Source organism: Boleophthalmus pectinirostris, unplaced genomic scaffold, assembly GCF_026225935.1.
Source record: "Boleophthalmus pectinirostris isolate CB_2022bp ecotype Guang Dong unplaced genomic scaffold, ASM2622593v1 HiC_scaffold_5, whole genome shotgun sequence".
Lineage (NCBI taxonomy): Eukaryota > Metazoa > Chordata > Actinopteri > Gobiiformes > Gobiidae > Boleophthalmus > Boleophthalmus pectinirostris.
The window spans coordinates 12400202-12416113 of record NW_026571404.1 but is presented as its reverse complement, the minus strand read 5'-3'; the positions used below and the strand labels follow the sequence as shown (position 1 = coordinate 12416113).

At 36.9% G+C, this 15912-nt stretch overlaps 1 protein-coding gene across 1 annotated transcript; it reads right to left on the bottom strand.

The window, feature by feature from the left end:
• Nucleotides 1-16: 16 nt before the first annotated feature.
• Nucleotides 17-15781, bottom strand: sfxn4 (sideroflexin 4). Its single transcript, XM_020927340.2, has 14 exons — nt 15616-15781; nt 15465-15530; nt 4874-4930; nt 4766-4795; nt 4309-4363; nt 4203-4228; nt 4073-4126; nt 3645-3707; nt 3420-3488; nt 3245-3335; nt 2695-2810; nt 2066-2151; nt 314-431; nt 17-243 (listed from the first exon to the last, which is right to left on the bottom strand). Exons 1-14 carry the CDS (start codon nt 15652-15654, stop codon nt 166-168), a joined length of 948 nt encoding a protein of 315 aa, XP_020782999.1. The 5' UTR covers nt 15655-15781; the 3' UTR covers nt 17-165.
• Between the last annotated feature and the right edge of the window lie 131 nt (nt 15782-15912).

Sequence of the window (15912 nt, the reverse complement as noted above, 5' to 3'; positions counted from 1 at the left end):
GTAGGTACATCCGTAATTTGGTAGATTCTGTATTTATTTTATTATAAGATTTGAAAAATACAGGAAAAACAATGTCAGTTTTCGTGGATTTAGTTTTTACTTTATGATCCATTTGTACTGTATGTTAATCTGTATATAGACATGATCCAGTGAGTTTCTTTTCCTTTATAGTCCTCTGTGGTAGTACAAGTGTCCGTCCGGCACTGCGGCCTGTAGCTCCTCCTCCAAGTTTTCCTTCTTTATCTGTGAATCAGAGCCAGGGTCACTCCAGGGTCATCATAATGAAAAGGTCAAAGGTTATGGTGCATGTTACCGTTCCCAGCTGCGGAAATAGACTGAAGGACACCGGGATCATGAGTCCGAGCAGAAACACCACGCCGAAGGGACGGAGCGGAGCAAGAAGCAGCGGACGAGTCTTGAAAAATTTAGTTCTGGAAAATAAACATTGAATACATTGTTTTTATTTTGAAGAGGTATCGTTTATAATACCCAGAAAGAAAAAATAAAGTTCATGGCAATGTATATTATATAGTATATTACTAATGTATATAATTTTGCATCATTATATCATCATTCCCCTCATCTTAACAACAGCAATCTCAGGCTTCAGAACGATAAATAAGGACCATTACTATAGCTCTTAAATTAAAACAAAATACAGTACACCTTTCAAATGGGAAAAAATCCTAAACGTTACATATAACAGAAAGCTAAAACCAATAAACTATAACCATCTACATTTCTACATCTAGACGTTCTGATTAACCTTTGCAAACTGTTCATTTCTTAACAGTATGGTTCAGGTTAATTTTGACCTGGACCAGAATTCCCTCTCAGTAAGTGTCTGTACCAAATTTTTCACGGCAGATCTATTTAAAGTATCTAAATCAACTATCCCACATTAATAAATGTATGCAATATATAAATATAATGTTTCAAAGAGCAGGAAGACCATATTTTTCATATTTTTTTGTTCTTCTTTTACATGTATGAGAAAACGGTGGTGTTCTGACTCAAAGCAAAATTAGAAGAAAAGACCTCTCTTCCACCATAAACAGGACGATCACTCCTTTCACTGTTTTGAGATTTCCCTTTTTGTGCCTTCAAAAACCAACAGGTGTCGGTCTGTCTCTGGGAACCTGGGGCATGGGGGAATCTCAGAACAGTGACCTCTTGAACTCTGTCACCACTGTCACATAAAAATACACACATCTGTACAGTTTCACAGTTTCAAGATTCCCTACAACTTCTATTTTCCTTCATTTGATCCGCACTGACAGAGCTTAAGTCCATCTCAACAGGGTTAGACCCGAACCAGCCTCAGTGACCAAAAATTTGTTGCACTTGTACAAAAGTATAAAATTAGAAAATATAAAAAAATGTTGTGTGTTTTGGGAAAATTTAGGAAAAATCATCAAATTTCAGGATAAAAGAGTGATGCTTAGTGTATTTTTACTACTGTTGAATAGGGCTGGGTATCATTAAGAAGTTGCCGATACGATACATTGGCCACGATACGATACATATCTCGATACAGTGCACTTTTGGTTCGATGCGATATATTTCAAATCGATTTAATACGGTACAATAAAAAATAAAGGCTAAATCGCGTCTGTGATACTAAAAGTCTTTATTAAACCACTTCTTGTGCAAAGTGAATATGAAACACAAACATTTTAATCATCAAAACACTGTAAATGTCGAATGTGTTGCATAAACGAGTTCCTTTCCTCTAAACAAACAACAAAACAAACAACAAAACTGTAGCGCTGTAACAAATAAATAATAGTAAAATATACCAAAAAATACTCTTGGCGATATATCGATACTGTATCATCACATATTTTTGCACACCCCTACTGTTGAACGTCAAAACTACTACACTAATACAGGCAACTAAACAAAACAGAACAATTAAAAAGTGTATGGTAATTACAAATACATTAATTGAATTACCAATTTCTTACTGAACACACTTACAGTCCATTGATATTGATGGTCCATTTTTAGAAACATTTGATTATTAAAGACTTTAGAGATACTATATATAATGTTTGTGACTTACCTTTGTAGAAGTGAAGCTATAAGGCTTGGACCAGCAGCAGTTGTACCAATGAGAGCAGCTCTGGACAAAGCAGTTTCCCTCACAGCCTGACAGAAACAAATATTGCCAAATCTTTAATATCCGCAGATACTTTCATACATTTCCGGCCTAAAGAATCCCAAAACAGTGGCTGCGGTTACAGGTAAAATCAGATTATTTTCAAATTAAATCAAATCAAATGTATTTGTATAGCACATTTAAAACAGCCAAAGGTTACCAAAGTGCTGAACAGTGAAATAAAACATACAATAGACAAATCAATAAGACTAATAATAAAAAATAATAATAACAGCAAGGTGTCAAGGTGTCTCTTCCCAATTCTGAGCAAATGCCTGGGAGAAAAGCTGCAGTTTGAGTGAGGATTTTAAAGCGCTCCAGTGAATGTGCAGTTCTGACTATGCTGATGTTGGAACTAAAATCTGATTCAAATGACACAGAAACAGCAAATTCATCTGTTTTTCTTCTGATCATGGCCCCTCTGATTACCCGCATCAGACTGTATGGTTTACGAGTCATTTACATCATCTTAAAAAGGTCCAGAAATCATAATAATCACATTTTATTATGGATGTTAACAAAACCAGTGTCACCTTCTCTGCTGCTGCTTTGGACAGTCCCACTGAATTCCCCTCTGAGTCAAACACCTGGATCCCGTTTTCAGTCTCCTCACTTCGGACAGTGGATAAATTCAAGAAAGCCAAAGTTGCTAAAGAAAAAACAAAATGGTATTAACAAATCATCATATTTTTATTGAGCAGAGCAGCGGTGGAAAGACGAGAATACTGAAAATGTATGAATATTCTCAAATATATGTCCTGCTGCTAAAAACAACTTAACTATCCTTAAAAAGTCATCATAAAGAAATGGATAACAGACTGAACAAACTGTCAGTGGAAAAAACCATGCTTGCTCCTTTAAGGTTATAAAGTACTAGTTACTTTTAATCTAATTTTAGTCAATTTAGATGCAATAAGTGTCTAGATGACCACCTCTGAAACCTTTTCTACATTACATTGTACTAGAATTACACTCAATTACAAGTAAAGTATTAGAAATCTACATTAAAAAAGTATAATTATCCCCAAAATCCGCCATATAGTAACGAGAGTATTTCAGATTTATATAGAAGAGATCATTTACCTGCGAGAGGGACTGGTAAAACTGTCCGACAGAAACTCTGCACTGAAACGCTCCTCACTCTAAGACGGTTGATAATGATTTGAGGAAGAGTCTATGACAAGAATAATCACATTTAGTGTAATTTAATCTACATGACCTTACTTTTTAGATGCAAAAGCATGTAAAATACACCAACCCCAGCGCAGGTCGCATAAGAAACTGTCCCAACATTTAACAAAAGCTGCTTTAAGGATATTTTCTTTTCCTGGGGATAAATACATACACAATATTAATACACAAATACAAGCAAAATGATGCAGATAAGGATTGAAATATTTGATGAAAACAGGTTGTCTCTGTGTCAAATATTAAATTAAGGGTGGAATTGCTGTTAAACTGTCAGATTGCTTTTTATATTTACCTTCTCTGATGAGGCGTTTCTGTTTGAGAAGTTGAACGCAGTGAAGTAACTCTGCAGCAAAAACTAAAGGAAAAACAAAATATTATAACACAGATGATTATGTTTGATCACAGTGGGGAATATTAGCACAAGTGGGTAGAACTCAGTTACATTTACGTAAGAAATGATACTTTTCTGGCAGCATACTTTTACTCCTACATGAGTCATATTTTTATTGAAGTAAAAGTACTCTTAGTTTGCTTAAAAGTTTTGTTTACTCTTTCCACTATGAGTAAATCTACAAGTGACAAAAGCTTTAATATTAAATGATTTGAACATTTGTGTTTCTTGCACCGTTCAGACATGATGCAGTTTTTATTTTTGTTTCATTTAATGCACAAATCCCAGACTTTGTGCATTATTTAACCTCAGGATATTACATGTATTACCTGACAGAGAAGAGCAGATTTGACTGTGTTATGGGGCAAAAACGCAGCATAAACCTGTAAATGACAAATACATTATAATATCTTCAAAATAAAAATTAAATGTCAAAATAAAAGGAGGGTGACCACGTACTATGGGAGCTGATATTGGCAACAAGGCTGTAAGGAAAATATGACAGAAATCATTGTCTTATACAGTTTATAAATACCAGGTGAATTTAAAGTGTTAAAGTACAAACCTGGTGGACGGAAAATTATTGGAAGAACCTCACCGGTGTCTGCATGGACTGACGACTGCAAACACAAAAATTATATTGCAATTAAAGATGCTACCTGACTTTTAATACTTGATGATTATCCTATTTTTGACTTATAAGAGATGTAAACAGCTTATTTTTTCTGATCACGGTAACTCACATCACATTTTGTAATTTGCATGTGATTTAAATCATTTTAAAGCTTCAGAAACCAGATAATTTTCAGATTTTGCTGTACATGTGAGCAAAGGCAATGAAGGTTAAATTTGTTTTTGCTGAAGTTCAAACCACAAACACATGAGCACAGTGGCACCTATACTATCTATTTAAAAGCTTAACTGATATTTGGGATAGATCATGACAAAATACATTAATTCATAACATATTTGCTTTATTAATGCTTAATATAGGGTTATTATGTCATGCTTTTATGACTTACAAGAGCAAGTGTGGCAGCTGTGGTCGTATCCTGTGGATCAGAACAAATAAAGTGAATAAACATTTGGAATTATAGGGTCCATTGCCATTATTTTCATTTAAATCTTACCTTTTCACTAGGTTTTTCTCCACTCCCAAGAACAAAGTGGGCCTTCTGGATTTCAGCCTGTTGACAACATACAGTATATTAGTACCAATAAATAGTGTATTGTATTGTTGTCTAATAGGGTGCTGTAATATCCCTAAGTTTATATTTATTGTGGGGGTCTGTCATATGTTAGTCTCAAAAAGATTCTGTTTAGCTGTGCATATGACTGAAAGGTTTTCAGTTGTCATTCTGCACTCTTCTCTCTTATTTAATGTTTCTCTCTTTCTTTTTAATTTCATGATATTTATTGATGTCTTGATTTGTCTGTATTTTTAATGTATTTCTTATTCTCTAAAGCACTTTGAATTACTTTGAACAAATTGTGCTGTACAAATAAACGTGCCTTGCCTTTTGCCTTTGCCTGAGATGTTCCACAGTTTGGCAACAAATATATAAAAATGAAATCCATAGAAGAAACCTGTGACTTGGTCTGGTGCTTGTCTCCATAGAAATAACTTTAATGTCATATTGTGGAACATCCCAAGCCAAGCAAAAAGTCGTGTCCACATGACATCTCAATATTCAGTTTAAAATCGAGCTGGAGGACAGGTCAGAATGGTTGGTTAAATTTGCCGTGTACCTGTCAGATTGCAGATTTGTTGGCCAAATGGTTAATATCTCTGTAATTACATGAAACATAAACTGGCACCACGTTCATATAAATCCCTGTATCATTCATTCATTCATTTTTCAAAATAAAACCAAAAATAAGAAAACGAAAAAACAACTATTTTCTTCTTTATTTGTCTCCAAAACCAAAATGAAAAAACAGATGTCGATTCATGTGTCTAATCTTTAAGGGTCAGTGCACACTCCTCTGCTCAGTCTGATGTGGCATCACTTTTTCTTTCTGTTGTTTCAGGCTGAAGACGGTCCGTGCTCAGTGTCCTCTGTGAGGACTCAAAACTCTACAGTTGCAGTTTTTAACAATAAATTGTAGATATTGTTCAATAAACTGTTGGTGCTGTTGCTTTATTTCACGTTACACACAGTTTGTTCTCTCAAAATATGTCAAATATCAAATTGGCCAAAATCATCTCAAGTCTATATGAGACTCACACTCGTATGTGCAGATCATTTAGGCTGACAAGCAGCATTTAAGTATTTTCTATTTGCACGATTAAAGAACTGCTGCAATATACTCATGTTTATCAGGCAGCTTAGGTATTTTTCACTGAAAATGAATGTGCTGCATCCAAACATGATCCTATGATCATAAAACAGCCTGTGTATTGATAAAGACTTAAAGCCTGAAGTGTTTGTGCTGTTCATAGACTGTGCAAGTAAATATTGTTCTTTCTGCTCTGTGTGAAGCACACACTTTATTCTCATGTCTGTGAGACGTTCACAGAGACACTGACACTGTCAGGAAAATTAAACCTATGAAATTTATAAAGGTTTATATTATTGAGCTGAGGCTTTATAAACCTCTAAAATGCACTGGCATATGACAAACCGCACAGTCTCTTCAAAACTTTCCTGAGGGGAGCATGCATGCATGCATGGATGGATGATGGATGGATGGATGGATGGATAGATAGAGAGATAGAGAGATAGATAGATAGATAGATAGATAGATAGATAGATAGATAGATAGATAGTTCTGCGTTAGATAGACAGAGCAGCGTTTCCCACAGAGAACTGTCAAGGCGGTGCTGCTGAAAAAGTGAGGAGGGAGATTCTTTGCACGGAGAAGTGAGGAGCGGAGGGCGCGGAGATTCCGCGATGACCGGAGTTTTGCAGGAGTCACGTGGTTCGGAGGAACGTACTCAAGGCGACGCTTTAACTATAAAGAGCTACGGGAAACACTGGACAGATACATAGACAGATACCTTGGGATAGTTGTCATGGTGATTCTCGCAAGGTGGGCGTGGTCACGTGAGCACAGATGTATGCTGGGTTCTTTAAAAATGGCGCTCACCTGCACAGGTAAGGGACCTGTCACCTGATGACGTGGCACCGAGGAGTCGAGCCAACTCGTTTTGTTTGTCGACAGTTTCACTAAAGTCACTCTTGATGTCACTTCAAACTCTGCTTTATGTCAGAGGAAGCTCCTCTCACGGCAGCGCGCCGTTTTTAGCAACAAAGAAAGAAAAGGCGGAGCGGAAGCGCAGGACCCGCGCAATTCAGAAAAACGCGCCAAAACTGCAGCGAGACTCGGATCATCATCAGCACGACAAACAGCACCGAGGAGTCCAGGTGAGTCTTACGAGTCCAGGTGAGTCTTACGAGTCCAGGTGAGTCTTACGAGTCCAGGTGAGTCTTACGAGTCCAGGTGAGTCTTACGAGTCCAGGTGAGTCTTGTTTGTGGATACGGAATCATTATTGCAATAATAAATTGCTGTTTGTTTGTAAATGTTTGATGAATGAAGCTGCTGCTGCGTATTTTACTCCGCGCTCTGATTCACGTTTCTGTAATGTGCAAAGTGAACTGAAATAAATAAAGCGATGATGTGATGAGTTTCAAATGATGCTTTTGTTGAAAGGAAATCTATTTCACTCTGTGGATGTGTTTTAAATGATGGCTCACTAAAAAAGGTGGATTATAAAAGGCAACATGACGGTGCGGCCTTGTGTCCTGAAACTGTCTGGTAAAAGGAAACTTACACAAAGGCCTTTTATGAAAACAAATGCAAAAGATTGTATCTGTAAAATGAAGGAAATTGTGCCACAAACGAAAATCATGACACAAAAGCAAAACGTGTCTCAAATGAAATCTCTAGGTATTTTGATGTGTGAAAATGTCATTTATCACAAAGGGTGAAACTGTGGGGGGGAAAATGTTTTTCAAATGTAAACAAATTGCAATGAAAAGGTTTAAACATGTGCACCAAGCTTGGCTCAATGAACTGGAACACAATGCCTCAGAATTATATGAAATGAATGGTACATTTGTGGGAATTAAATGATCACTTTCCAAACATGGATGATATAAGGATGGTACAGGACCTGCCATAAAATACTCAAACATGCGAATTTAAACAAGTACAATACAAAAAGTATTCATCAAAGGTTTCAAATGGGATGAAAACCTACTTAAAAATAAAAATCTCTCATCTGTCCTGGAAATATAAAACCGTACGCAAATGCATCCAACTGTACAATGGTCATGATGTAACCCTCAAGTCCTAAAACATCTATTCTTTCTTTTTATTCTTTACCTCGTGTCTTCTCAAAACAAGATCTGAATGCTGAGGATTTGAATGGCTGAGATTTGGGCCTAAACTGGTTCAAATGTGTCATATTCTACACACACACTTTAATGGAGACTGTGTGGTCTCTGTTGGGTTGATCTGGTCTAAATGTGGACTAGATTTTAATGTTTAATTTCTACAGGTGGCACTTGGTTTTGGGTCCTTGTATTGCGTTTTCATGCGGGTTTGGGGTGATGGGTAATAGTAAAACTGAAACAAGTGCATGATTAAGGAAAATTGTGATGCAATCAGACCGCCTTGCTGGAAGAGTTTACCTGAACTCTGTGTTTTGGGTTGAATGTCCGTCAACTTTCTCCCAAAGATCCAAAGGTGAATATAAAAGAGTTTTGCTGAAATACACTAGTAGTTTGTAATTTTGTTTCTAACTTTTCCTTTGTGTTTGCAGGTTTGGGTGGTGTTCTTTAACCCTTCTATAGGTATCAGTTTATTATTATTATTTATATTATGATCATTGTTAATTAGTTCATAGTTAATTTAAGATAAATCTACTTCATGTCTTGCAACTGTGAGATATGAAAATCATCTGCGGCAATTGTAGCAGATGTTAGTTTATTTTGTGAAAACAGCTAAAGCTAAAACATGTCTGCCATATGTTACTGACAAACCCTGGAGTTTTCAGGTTTTAGGTTGGTGTCTAACCCTTTTACAGCAGCTCTGTGATATCTACTACTGATAAATAAGCTAAAGAGTGCTTCTGACCAGTGGAAAAATGAACCTTTGTCTCCATCTGAAGTCAAAAAGGATCCAAGAACTAAGAAGAAGAATGGAAAATCTTATAGCAGAGGCTCTGCTCCAAAATCTGGACTGAATGAAAGATTTGATCCAGAGCATCTTGCTGGAAGAGTTTACCTAAACTCTATGTTTTGGGTTGGGTTGGGCTTCAGTCAGCTTTCCCCAAAAACCCAAAGGTGAATTTAAAACTGTTTTGCTGAAATACACTACTTTTTTGTAATTTTGTTTCTAACTTTTCCTTTGTGTTTGCAGGTTTGGGTGATGTCCTCTAACCCTTCTACAGGTGTCAATGTATGAGTATCACTGTTAATTAGTTCATAGTTAATCTAAGCTAAATCTACTTCATGTCTTGCAACTGTGAGATATGAAAATCATCTGCGGCAATTGTAGCAGATGTTAGTTTATTTTGTGAAAACAGCTAAAGCTAAAACATGTCTGCCATATGTTACTGACTAACCCTGGAGTTTTCAGGTTTTAGGTTGGTGTCTAACCCTTTTACAGCAGCTCTGTGATATCTACTACTGCTATAGAAGCTAAAGAGTGCTTCTGACCAGTGAAAAATGAACATTTGGCTCCATCTGATGTTAAAAAGGACCCAAGAACTAAGAAGAAGAATGGAAAATCTTTTATCAGAGGCTATGCTCTGATATAAAATATAGAATGAAAGAATTGATCCAGAGCACCTTGCTGGAAGAGTTTACCTAAACTCTGTGTTTTGGGTTGGGTTGGGTTGGGCTTCAGTCAGCTTTCCACCAAAGACCCAAAGGTGAATTTAAAACTGTTTTGTTGAAATACACTAGTATTTTTTTATTTTGTTTCTAACTTTTCCTTTGTGTTTGCAGGTTTGGGTGGTGTTCTTTAACCCTTCCACAGGTGTCACTTTTATTATTATCATCATTGTTAATTAGTTTATAGTTAATTTAAGCTAAATCTACTTCATGTCTTGCAACTGTGAGACATGAAAATCATCTGCGACACCTGTAGCAGATGTTAGTTTATTTTAATTGAAAACCGCTAAAGCTAAAACATGTCTGCCATATGTTACTGACTAACCCTGGAGTTTTCAGGTTTTAGGTTGGTGTCTAACCCTTTTACAGCAGCTCTGTGATATCTACTACTGCTATAGAAGCTAAAGAGTGCTTCTGACCAGTGAAAAATGAACCTTTGCCTCCATCTGAAGTTAAAAAAGACCCAAGAACTAAGAAGAAGAATGGAAAAGCTTATATCAGATGCTCTGCTCCAAAGAATGGACTGAATGAAAGAACTGATCCAGAGCATCTTGCTGGAAGAGTTTACCTCATCTCTGTTTTGGGTTGGGTTGGGTTGGGCTTCAGTCAGCTTTCCCCAAAAACCCAAAGATGAATTTAAAACAGTTTTACTGAAATACACTAGTATTTTGTAATTTTGTTTGTAACTTTTCCTTTGTGTTTGCAGGTTTGGGTGGCGCTCTCTAACCCTTCTACAGGTATCAATTTATTATTATCATTGTTAAATAGTTCATAGTTAATCTAAGCTACTTGTAAATCTACTTCATGTCTTGCAACTGTGAGACATGAAAATCATCTGCGACACATGTAGCAGATGTTAGTTTATTTTAATTGAAAACAGCTAAAGCTAAAACATGTTTGCCATATGTTACTGACTAACCCTGGAGTTTTCAGGTTGGAGGAACCCACATCGTTTTAAAACCTGATCATTTGGAATAATCTTAAGGTACAGTATATTTTAGTAGGGAATTTTTGAGGGAAATTCTCCCTCTATTGATGATGAATGAGTCAAATGCAAAGTGCTGCTGGGGCAGCCTGTCAGGAGCAGTGAGCTGCTGCCATACACCTGTGCAGGTTCTGCACACAAAGGAACCTTTTTGCTGTGAGTGAGTGCTCAGCCACTCATCTTGACTTGAGTTTTGGTCCAAGGGTTGAGGCCCTTGTGTTCTGTCACTTTTTGTGGTCTGTAATAGTTCTGACCCTTTGACCTTGGGTTTGTGACCCACATAATCTTACAGGATCTTTCACTGGATTCATTGGTCTGTTCATGCAGACTTTAACTCAGGTAGGTGACATTTCTATGTGAATCATCTCAAAACAAGACCTGAATATGCTGAAGATTTTATGTTACAGGCTTTACTTTTGGGCCTAAACTGGTCCAAAAGTGGGCCATATTCTAAACATTGGTTCACTTTTATGGAGACTGCTGGTCTCTATTGGTCTTATCTGGTCTAAATGTGGAGTGGGCCAGATTAATTGTTTACACCGTAATTTCCACAGGTTGCAATTGGGTTTGGGCCCTTGTGTGTTTTTGGTGCCTCGACTGGTCTAAATATGGGCCAGATTTAAACAGGCTGGTAAAACATGTTATGGTTGGGTGAAACTGATATTACTTATTGTAAACTAACCCTTCAGCAGTTTCATTTGGAGTTAAAAAGGTCTGAAAACTGACTTGATCTTTGGGTTGTGTGTATGTTTTATATTTGGTTTGGTCTGAACTGGTCTAAACGTGGGCCAGATTTGGACTGCTTTATAGAGTCTGATGGCTCTGGTCCTAACCCTGACACTAAACTGAAAGTCTAGTATTCTTGTCCTAATCCAACTCTTTCACAGGTTTCCACAGGGTCTGTTTGTTTAAAATACGTTGACATTTCTGTTTAAACATTGTATTAACTTTACAGGGTTAAAGGTTAAATCTCATATTAATATTTCCATGTGTGTGTTGTAAAATTGTTTTGGGCTTGTCTTGTGAAATGACAGTTCTACCCTAACTCTTCTGACTCTTCTCATTGCAGATCTAAGCTGTTTTACTAAACTTTTAAACTAGTCTTCACAGGTCCAGAGGCTGCTGCTGTTTACTGTGAGTATGTCTGCACGCACTTACTAACACACTAACTCTGTACGAACACGGGCGGTGGGTTAATCCAGCCACAGAGGGCGCTGTGTGTGTCCCTCTGTGCCAGTCCCCAGCCTGGATAAATGGAGAGGGTTGCTTCGGCGTAAAACCTGCCTCTTTTAGCCCGATCTTCAAGTGTGTATGGCAGCTTTTTCTAATTATTTTTACTTGGTTTGGTGATATTTACTTAGTTTTACATCAGTTTTGTGTTAGTTTCTGGACAAAAGTTGAAAAGAAAAGCACAAAAATAAAAGACTTAGTGGTTCTACAAAGGAATACATCTGTTATCAAAACTTTCAAATGCAGAAATAATACATGCATCACGAATTTCGGACTTCCGGTCATCACGCAGTGCATACTGGGAAGGATCCTCCGAAAAAGTGAGCATCAAACCGCCATGTTTGATTTCACAGTGGGATGCGTCTATTGTCAAAGCCGATCTTTTCAAGTCTTTTGAACCATATCACTTTTTTTTCTGGTTCTGACATTGTTGTATTTTAGTTAAGGGATTCGGACATCGTAATGGTGTGGTTGTTGGATGTCCGAACAGCGGAAAACGGGCTTCGGAAGTTTGCGAACTCCATAAATGCAAAAGGGAATCAGATCTGTGTGACTGCAAACCTCTGTTCAAACTGTTTCCTTTCCCAGTGGAATTGAAAAATAGTGAAAGGCGAAGGCGATGGGCAGTCTTGGTAACCTTTGGCTGTCCTTAGAAATCATCAGAGTTTGCAGCGAACATTTTGTATGTGGAGCATCATCAAAGCAAAATCCCGATCCCTCGCTCAATCTTGGCGACAAATTTAAAAAGTCAACGCCAAAGCGGAAGGCACCAACTGTTCACCAAGAAACACCTTCCACTGCAAAGCGACTGTAAAACCACAAGAACAACAAAGTGCGAGCTCGGCCTGTTTGTCTTCTGCACCTTGTCGCTCTACATACAAAATGAAAAACTCAGGATGATTTAGGCAGTCAAAGGTTTCCTTTTTCATCCTTCCTGTGTATCAATCCTACCTATCATCTTCACCTTTCACAACAGTTTGAATGGAGGTTCGCAGTCACACACATCTGATTCCCTTTTGCATTTATGGAGTTCGCAAACTTCCAAAGCCCGTTTTCCGCTGTTAGGATCCAACATCCACACAATTACGATGTCCGAATCCCAAAACTAAAATATGACAATATCAGAACCAGAAACAAAAGTGATATGGTTCAAAAGACTTGAAAAGATCGGCTTTGTCAATAGACCATCCCACTGCGAAGTCAATCATGGTGGGTTGATGCTCACTTTTTCAGAGAATCCTTCGCAGTATGCATTGCACGATGACCGGAAGTCCGAAATTCGTGATGCATGTATTGAACTATTGTGTAATTTTAGTCATGTCCCTTTTTCACAGTGCTGTTGCTAGGTAAAAGTTATGAAATTGGCTTTGTATCTGCTGTCCATGTTCAACCAGGAAATAAAATTAGCAATTATATTTATGAAGATTTCTAACATTCCATATGCACTTTAATATACTGACTGTACCAACTTTAAAGCTACAAGATAAAAGACAGATTTAAGTAATATTTATAGGTCTGATTTAGTCGGTGATTACTAAAATGCCTCCTGCCGCTAGAATAAAAAGTACATCTGTAAACTGTTCTGTAAATATGTAAATATTGTAATGTTGAATAAAATGTGTAATGTGTGTAGAATTTAGAAGAAAAAAAAAAGTTTCTCAAACAAAATTATGAAATGTGGGGAAATCTGAGCTATACTTTTGAATTTTTGACTTTTGACTGAGTTTTACAGAGGAAAACCTAAAAACCAAGTACCCTGCGTCGCCCAGAGCAGTGGCGCCATCTGCTGGAGAAGAAATATAAGACCCAGACCTCCGGATTCACAACATTCAAACACAGAACAAACAGAATTTATTTTTTGATGCCTGTGACCGGATTTGTGATTTATTGAAATTTCAAATAAATTTAAACTGCCTTTGATTTCACTTTTGAGTCTCAGTCCCTGATTTTTATTCTTTACTAAGTCCCACTTGTTTTATGGGATAGACTATTTAATTGTTTTTTTTTTTGTTTTTTTTTTTTCTGAAAAGTCATAAACCTATCCTTCCCCGGTCAGCTGACTCAGCCCCGTTGCTATGGTAACCGGTAGCCTGTCTTGTTTTCAGGTTTTTCTGTCATGTCATTTGTTAAACGTGTTGTGATATTCAGATAATTATCTTTTTAATACTTTTTTTTTTTTTTAAGCTGAGGTTCAGACTTAGATGATCATTTAGCCGTTTATAATGTTAACTATAATGTCTGTTTGCTGTGATGAAATATAACACTGCACTGACAACGGACCAGTTTCTATTCTGAAGCTCTTTTAGATCAATACTGTGGTTTACACTGCACATAATGCAACTAAATACCAAAAATATATGTCTTCTTTAATATGTTGAATTTCCCACTCTCTGATGAGGACAGGAAGATACGAATGTTGAATGCACTTTTTTAGTTTTAAGGTCCATTTTTTTATTTATTTGTTTATCCAGCCACAATACACAGCCTATGCATTCTAACAATACACAGAGATAATTGTCTATAAGTAATTGTCTATAACAAGAAGTAACTGTCTATAAGTATGTACTTGAAAGTGTAAATGCACAAGCAGAGATGGAATCATTTTTTCAGTTCTCAATTTTGTGTTTAAATGAATAATGGAAAAAAAACGGATAATGGCTATTTCCCGTTTACGTGAGTTAAACTGAGATGCCGGACTGACCCAGGACTATACCAGGTCTAAACCAGGACTGAGACCAGAACTGTGACCAGATCGGAACCAGACCAGAACTAAGACTCGGACTGGGACCGGGACTGAGACCGGAACTGAGACCAAGACTGAGACTGGTTTAGTTCTCGGTTTAGTCCCGATTCACTCTGGAAAAAAACTGAAAAAACAAATCATTGGCTGTTTTTTCATATTTGGTTTTGGAGACAAATAAAGAAGACAGTTGTGTTTTTTAGTTTTCTTAATTTTGGTTTTATATTGAAAAAAACTAATGAACGAATGATAAACGGATTCATATCTTCTCTGTCAGCACAAATAAAGAAACATCAACATATTTTGTCACAGTAACCTCAGAAAGTGGTGTCATTATTCAACTTTAAGTGCGTCATTGATGTCAGTTGAAAGCATAAACTGTATAAAAGAAATATATATTCACTCTATGGTTCAAAGGACAAAATTAGGGTGACCGCATTTTCAAAATCAAAAACTGGGACAGTCCTGGTTTGGGGTGGTTGTCAGTAATAAAACTGAGAAACGAGTGAGTAATTAAGTCAAATTATTTGCACTCGGCCCATTCCTAACTAACATATGAATCAGTAGTCACATTTTCTTTCGGTTTTGGTCATTTTTCAGCAGCGTTTCTGTATTTTACCATTTTATGCCTCTCTTTATTGTTGGCAGGGATCAGATTGTTCAAAATTAGAGACATTTCATGTATATAACTGGGACAAATCACTGGTTTTGAATAAATCTGCTGGGACAGGGGACACAAGGCTCAAAACTGGGACTGTCCCGGGTAAATAGGGATGTCTGGTCACCCTAGACAAATATTAATAGTGTGTGTTTGTGGACCCAATGCCAAACAAATAATGATAAAAATAATTTCTATTTTAGGAATATTCATTTCAAAAAGACTAAATCAAGAGAGCAGGAAAGATACATAGGCATCACTCACATCTGAAGACAGCAGTAACGTTGGATCCAGAAGGTCAGACCAGATCTTTAGACGTCCAAGAAAAGACTATAAAGATAAACAAAAATAAAACTGTTTAGTGAATGAATGAATGGGATCTGTCACAAATCCGGTCATTTATAATAAAACCTACCTGTCCTTGGCCTTTCCAGTGTAACAAATTAGGATCCATTACAAAAGCGAAAACGTAATCTTTATAAAAATTAAATATAAATAAAGTACACGCAATTATAGGTTATAAACATGCATTATTTTCATCCTGAGGTCAAATCATGCTCATGCTGCTGGAGCCTCTAGTTCCGCTTTTGTCACGTGATCTGAATTGCGTTCAAGGAGCATGGAAAAAAAAATAAAAATAAAGGTCACATTTTCAAGGCAACTGGACTCTTTAGTCTCTGCCACATTTGCTGTATACTTTTATCTGTGTTCT